This window comes from Micropterus salmoides, unplaced genomic scaffold (assembly GCF_014851395.1).
Source record: "Micropterus salmoides isolate LMB-PRFRI ecotype aquatic unplaced genomic scaffold, ASM1485139v1 Ms_hic_scaffold_9, whole genome shotgun sequence".
Classification (NCBI taxonomy): domain Eukaryota; kingdom Metazoa; phylum Chordata; class Actinopteri; order Centrarchiformes; family Centrarchidae; genus Micropterus; species Micropterus salmoides.
Window position 1 is genome coordinate 2,647,671 of NW_024044681.1, and position 7,355 is coordinate 2,655,025.

General features: G+C 44.4%; 1 protein-coding gene across 1 annotated transcript; it reads left to right on the forward strand.

The window, feature by feature from the left end:
* The first annotated feature begins 1,436 nt into the window (after positions 1 to 1,436).
* LOC119896054 (protein NLRC3-like) lies at positions 1,437 to 4,940 on the forward strand. Its single transcript, XM_038709534.1, has 2 exons — positions 1,437 to 3,265; positions 4,721 to 4,940. Exons 1-2 carry the CDS (start codon positions 1,452 to 1,454, stop codon positions 4,923 to 4,925), a joined length of 2,019 nt encoding a protein of 672 aa, XP_038565462.1. The 5' UTR covers positions 1,437 to 1,451; the 3' UTR covers positions 4,926 to 4,940.
* Positions 4,941 to 7,355: the final 2,415 nt, after the last annotated feature.

The window sequence follows — 7,355 nt, forward strand, 5'->3', positions numbered from 1 at the left end:
CATTTCAGAATTTACACTTCAAGAAAATGTTCCTATATTTTTGCCCTCACGTTGACGTCGCTGTAAAGATTTAGAACGATTCAGAATCAGAAAGAATCTGCTTCAAATGGGTCTTTTTCTCCTATTTGTCCTCTAAACACTGAGCTGTTTGGCTCTTCCTCAGATCAGCTGTTCTGATCCACCAGATGCATCTTGAATCACTTCAGATCATAATTGTGCAACATGTGGTGAAAAAGCATTTGTAGTTCAGCTTTGCTCACCTTGATGAACACTTTGCTTTGAATCATTAGTAAGTGGAAAAGACAGGAAAAGCTGTTAATTAGTGTTTCTGAAATCAGGAGAGCTGAAATAAAGAACAATCATCTTCATTACTGACTGAAAGTTGAATTCAAGCAGAAAAGTAACAACACTTTTCCTGTTCTCTGTGGCCATCTGAGCTTCTACACAGTGTCAGCCAGATCTGGATATTTACAACAACAAGCAACAAATCATTTTAGTTCAAAAGAAATGTATAATAAGGGAGCAGGAACACAGGAGATCTGGCCCAAATACAGACAACAGAGGCAGAGTATGTACTGTTCAGAGATTTAATAATGTCAACTGGGGCAAGAAACTGACAGGCTGGTGAATTGGCCGGCAGAGATAAAAAAAAAAAAAAAAAAGCAGGAAAGAAGTCCAAGGAGCAAACGGATCCAGTAGGGAGCTTGCAAGAATCAAAAGTCCAAAAACAGGCAGTTCAACAGCACAAGGAAATATATAGTCCAGGAGGAAACTAACACGAGGGACAGGGCTTGAACTGCAGACAAAATACACTGAGGAACAGGCAAGACTAAATATACTAGTGAGCACAAGATAATGAGACACAGGTGAACTTAATCAGGGAGGAGCAGACAATCAAACAAGGGGGAAGCCAAGTGACCCGAAACCAGATGAGAGGAAAATACCAAAGTAAAACAGGAAACACAAAGACTCAAGAGGAAGCATTTAACATAATAAAAGAGGAAATAATAACCCTCAAAGCCAAAACCATGACAACATGTCTTCACAGAGAGAGGAAGAGGAGTCATGTTTCTGTGGAGGAGCAGCCGTCCTGCTGTGCTTTGTGTCAGGACGTCCTGAAGGATCCAGTCTCTACCAGCTGTGGACACTGGTTCTGCAGACGGTGCATCACCTCATACTGGGACCAGTCTGCTTCATCAGGACACTCCTCCTGTCCCCAGTGTGGAAAAAGATCCAGAGCTGGACTGCAGACAGCCAATCAGAGCAGCTCTGTACAAAGTAAGACTGTCCATCTGTCTGCTGATGTCCTCATGTCTGAAAACAGGATTCTTGGTTTCTTTGCCTCGCAGCATTTAAAATGTTGCTGTCTCAGCCAATCAGAAACATTTTCAATAGGATTCATTTTTCTTACTGGTTGTTTTTATGTTGGTACTAATGAATAATTCCTACTAATGATTCTTTCTTCTGTGACAGTGGATGGCAGTCTGCAGGAGGTTTTAGATGAACATAAGATCAGTCTGAGGAGGAGATGTGAACGTGTGACTGAAGGAAGTGATGAAACAGGAAGTGGAACCCTCCTCAACAGGATCTACACTGAGCTCTACATCACAGAGGGACAGAGTGAAGAGGTTAATACCCAGCATGAGGTGAGGCAGCTTGAGACAGCTTCCAAGAAGAAGAGCCTCCATGACACTCCAATCAGGTGCCAGGACATCTTTAAAGCCTTACCCGGCCAACAGAGAGCCATCAGAGTGGTTCTGACCAACGGCGTCGCTGGCGTTGGAAAAACCTTCTCGGTGCAGAAGTTCACTCTGGACTGGGCAGAGGGCTCGGAAAACCAAGATGTCAGTCTGCTGGTTCTGCTCTCGTTCAGGGAGCTGAACTTGATCAAAGATGAGCGGCACAGTCTCCTCACGCTGCTCCATGTTTTCCATCCAACATTACAGAAGGTCCCAGCAGAGAAGCTCGCCGTCTGTAAACTGTTGTTCATCTTTGACGGCCTGGATGAAAGCAGACTTTCATTGGATTTCAACAACAGTGAGGTTGTGTCTGATGTCACAGAGAAGTCATCAGTCAACCTGCTGCTGGCAAACCTCATCAAGGGGAATCTGCTTCCCTCGGCTCTCGTCTGGATAACTTCCAGACCTGCGGCGGCCAATCAGATCCCTCCTTCACGTGTTGGCAGGGTAACAGAAGTACGAGGCTTCACTGACGCCCAGAAGGAGGAGTACTTCAGGAGGAGAGTCAGTGATGAAGAGCTGTCCAGCAGAATCATCTCACACATCAAGACCTCCAGGAGCCTCCACATCATGTGTCTAATCCCAGTCTTCTGCTGGATCACTGCTACAGTTCTGGAGCACATGTTGACTACAGAGCAGAGAGGAGAGCTGCCCAAGACCCTGACTGACCTGTACTCACACTTCCTGCTGGTTCAGATAAAGAGGAAGAAGCAGAAGTACGATGAGGGACATGAGACGAGTCCACAGGAGCTGACGGAGGCTGACAGGAAGGTTCTTCTGAAGCTGGGGAGGCTGGCGTTTAAACAGCTGGAGAAAGGAAACATCATGTTCTACCAAGAAGACCTGGAGCATTATGGTCTTGATGTCACAGAGGCCTCGGTGTACTCAGGAGTTTGTACAGAGATCTTCAAAAGAGAGAGTGTGATCTCCCAGAAAACAGTCTACTGCTTTGTTCATCTGAGCGTTCAGGAGTTTCTGGCTGCAGTCTACATGTTCCACTGTTACACCAGCAGAAATACAGAAGTAATGAAGGACTTGCTAGGGGAAAAATACTTTGATTCAACCCTGGATGTCTTCCTGAGGAGTTCCATGAAGGCATCTCTCCAAAGTAAAAATGGCCACCTGGACCTGTTTGTTCGCTTCCTTCATGGCCTCTCTCTGGAGTCCAACCAGAGACTCTTAGGAGGCCTGCTGGGTCGGACAGACAACAGTCCAGAAATCATCCAGAGAGCCATCAACAACCTGAAGAATATGAACATGTACTCTATCTCTCCTGACAGAAGCATCAACATCTTCCACTGTCTGACGGAGATGAACGACCACTCAGTACATCAGGAGATCCAAGAGTTCCTGAAGTCAGAGAACAGATCAGAGAAGAAACTCTCTGAGATCCACTGCTCAGCTCTGGCCTACATGCTGCAGATGTCAGAGGAGGTTCTGGATGAGTTGGACCTGAAGAAGTACAACACATCAGACCAGGGAAGACGGAGACTGATTCCAGCTTTGAGGAACTGCAGAAAGGCTCGGTAAGTCCAGATGTGATTATCAACACTGTAAAGCTGAAGCATCAGTATTACAGTAAAGATACACACTTTACACACTCGCTCAATATAAAACCTCCACACTATAAAAGTTTCCTAAACTAGTATTAAAGCTGCTTATTGCAATAATTCTACATGTGTTAAACTCCAAATGTCTACAAACATCATTTCTGTGTTTCTATCCATCAAGTTAGTGACACAAGTATCTTCTATCATCTTCTATCTTTCTTTGGGTGATGGAGGCTTGATACAAATCCAGCAGGAAAACTTGAGGATAAAGAGTTTGTGCTGAAGATGTTTTGACAGTCATCATTTTATCCCAGCAGTCTTTTTATTTTTCCACTGATCCAGTGTCTGCACTCTGTTTCTATACTGTGTCTGTTTCTTGTTCTTCTTCTACACAGACATGTCGTATCTGTGATCTGCTGGAGCTAACGGCACTTGAAGCTTTCATGCAGTTATTGCTCTTCTAGTTTTTCTCTGCAGTTTGGGAGCTATTTCATATGAAGGACTGTTCTGTCCATTTTCTCTAATTATTGTTTGATTTGAGAGGATGTGAGGGGAGGCCATCCTCCCTCTTGAAGAGAGAACAGAACATTCCCCTCTCCATCCTCATTAAATAAAAGGTGTCACTTTACATTTTTAGTTCCAACAATGAATGTCTCTTCATGTGTTTTGCTGCATTAGAAATTTGTTTGATTTAGAAACAGTAAGGAAGCTCTCTCTTAGGATTTGAATGGACTGGTCTGTAAAGTGGTAAATTCCAAAGATACTTTAGTAATGTTCACTGATTTTTAAAGCTTAATGTGAGAAATGATATCAGTTTACAAACACAAACTGTCAGACAATGTGTTTCCTTTCCGCACCATTTCACAGCAGCAACACTAAAGGCAAGATATGCAGAGAAAACAGCAGCACATGTGATGCCCACTAGAGTGTGAGCCCATTTGTGCGACTGGATTTATTAGGGGTCCCAACCCGAGTGGGTCTGGTTTTGATCAGTGGTCTGAATAAATCTCTAAGGAGGAGGAGTTCATTAAAAGGAAGAGTGTGTAAACTGCCAATGATGACTGTGTGTGTGTGTGTATGTATGTATGTATGTATGTATGTATGTATGTGTGTGTGTATATATATATATATATATATATATATATATATAATCAAGCTATCCATCCAAGAGCAGCTTGTCATAATTTCTAGCAGGAAAAAATAGAAAAATTCAGCAAAAGAATGCAAGCAGAGGCAAGACCAAGCAACAAAGGGTCTGCACTGTCAGTTGGTTGTGACAGCGTGACTTAAACGGTCTATTGCATGGTCTAGCATTCAGTTATAGTCATAGCATCATTGGTAGCAGTCACAGCTGACAGCTCTCACATGCATTTACTTTAGTGAATGCCATTTCTAGTTATATTTTAAATTTTATATTCTCTTTCATCACAGACTTTGTGACTGTGGACTCTCAATGACTCTCTGTGATGTTGTGGCCTCAGCTCTGAAGTCCAACCCCTCCCATCTGAGAGAGCTGGACCTGAGTGGAAACCGCCTGGTGGATTCAGGAGTGAAGCTGCTGTCTGCTGGACTGGAGAGTCCAAACTGTAGACTGGAGACTCTGAGGTCAGTTCATGTGTATATCTACCAAATTTAAATCCATAACAGAAGCTTTAAATTTCCTTCATTCCCCTACAAATTACAACAGCTCTTAAAGGTTTGTCACTCTGAACTAAAACTGGATTCATGTTGATCCAGTTCTAAAGACGACTGAGGATGAAGCCGTCACGGTTTTGTAGGGTTGAGCAGGTTGGAGGACCCAAACACAGGACACAGAGCAGGTTCAGTTCAGAAAGTTTTATTTAAACACAAAGCGAGCACACTTACTACGGAGTGGCTGAGTCCATAATCCAATGTAGCGGATCTACTCTTTGTTAATAAAGTTCGGAATAATATTTGAAAATATTATATTATAAGCACCTGTTTGGGGCACCACCTGAATTTCCATTCACCCATGGCCTTCAAGACTCCTTATGTATGGCTTAATAATTATACAATTCTTTACTAGTGATCAGTTAGTTAGTAATTGCTTAATAATACAGACGGCAATGTAAATTGATCACATGGAGAGGGAGAACAATGGCATGTAATACTACTTTTGTCCTCTGGGACACTGGTTTCATGAAGGAAAACTGAAGATAACTTTGATTACTCAAACTTTACTTCAAATTTAATTCAATACTTGGCTCAGGAGCTGGGAAATTGGATTGTATAACAATAATTCTAATGATGATAATAATAATAAGGCAAGTTAAAATGGCGAGACATTCTGTGTTCACAGAAAGGATTTTGAGACTGTACTGCCTCTTCTGAAGGGTAATATTGTCATTTTAACAGTGTTTTATCTCAACTTCACCAGAGATTGTGGGTTTTATGGCCAAAACATCCCAAACAGCACTCGGAGTGGAAATAAGATGTGTTTTATGTAGCAAACCTTTCACACCCCTCCTTTTGGGGTATTTAGGGCCTGGGGGTTCCAATGAGCAGGGCGGGAGAACCACAGGTGACCGAGATGAGACTGAGAGACAGCAGGGGAAAACAGACAGACACTAATAGGTTGGAAAACACAAGACAAGACTCTAACTGGAACTTAAAACCCAGAACAGACAAGACAGACCAACTCCACAAGACAGAACAGAGTAAACTGGACAGAAGACAACCCACAGGCTGAACCCAAAACAAAGACTAAATAACAGACCCAACCGACTAATAAACAAAACTGAGACCTAAGCTATACAGGGCTGATCAGACAGGCAGTGTAACAGTACCCCTCCCCCAAGGAACGTCCCCCGACATTCCTAAACCAAAAACCGACCCAACAAGAACAAAAGTCCAAGACCCAACCACGGTGGTCAGTGGGAGGACAGGATGTGAGCCAGAAAAACAAAACAAAGGCAGTCCAAGGAGCAGACTCCATGGCAAGGTTGTCAGCGAGAGCAGCAGCTCTCCCGAGGTCAGACAGGAGACCAATGAAGGTTAAACCTCTCCGGAGGTCTTGCCTGAGGTTGGTGATGATGATGCAGACCCACAGGAGGCTGGCGGCAACGGTGAGACGTCACCAGAGGTCTCAGCAGAGGTCACTGATGACGGCAGGGACCCACCAGAGGCCGACAAAGGAACCAATGACCGCCGGCAAAGCAGCTGAACAGGGAACCACAGACAGAGCTGCTGTGCTGAGGACCAGCGACAGGGAAGCAGGAACTATGGACTGGACACGTGGAGCTGGAATCGATCTGACCAGCGACTGGACAGCATGGCTGGAGACCATGGAAGGACACGTGGGCTGAGGTCCGGCGACTGGGCCATAGGGATGAGGACTGGCGACTGGACAGCAAGGCATCGCGGTTCCCAGTACCAGCGGAGCTGGGAACCCTATTGTGATCGTTCTCATTTTTATTATTAGGGGTCCAAGCCCGAGTGGGCTGGGAACCCGCGAATGCAAGGCATTGCAGGCGCAAAAATCAGGCACAAAAATCTGCACACTTCTACCTTTAGGGGGCGCTACAAGCAAGGTCAACGCGTTAGGGCTTGGAACTCCCGCCTACGAAGGCGAATATCAAAAAACCTTATATCGGCACGTTCGGGGGATCGAGCTGAATCTCGTGGTATAGGCCACGCCCATTTCCGCCTAGACTTTTTTACGCTACATTGCGAAAACTGAAAAACCTATGTTATTTAACTCCTCCGACGCCGCAATAACGGATAATCTCTGGACCAAGCTGATGAAAGTTCGTAGAGGAAATTTTGATCCAACAAAAAATTTCGCAAATGTTTGCGAAAAACGCTACTAACAGAAAATGATGGCATATCTTCACTTTGGAATGGCTGATCGACACCAAATTTGGAGTGTTAATGTGGGACGCCCCCTGAGGGCCTGTGCAAAATTTGGTGCAACTCGCCCCTAGGTGGCGCTATTTAATCCAAGAAAATTGTTCCTCTACAACCACAACTCACACTGACATAAAACCAGTGCCGAATTGTTCAGCATGGTCCTCTTACTACAGGCACCGAAGTTCACCCAAATATA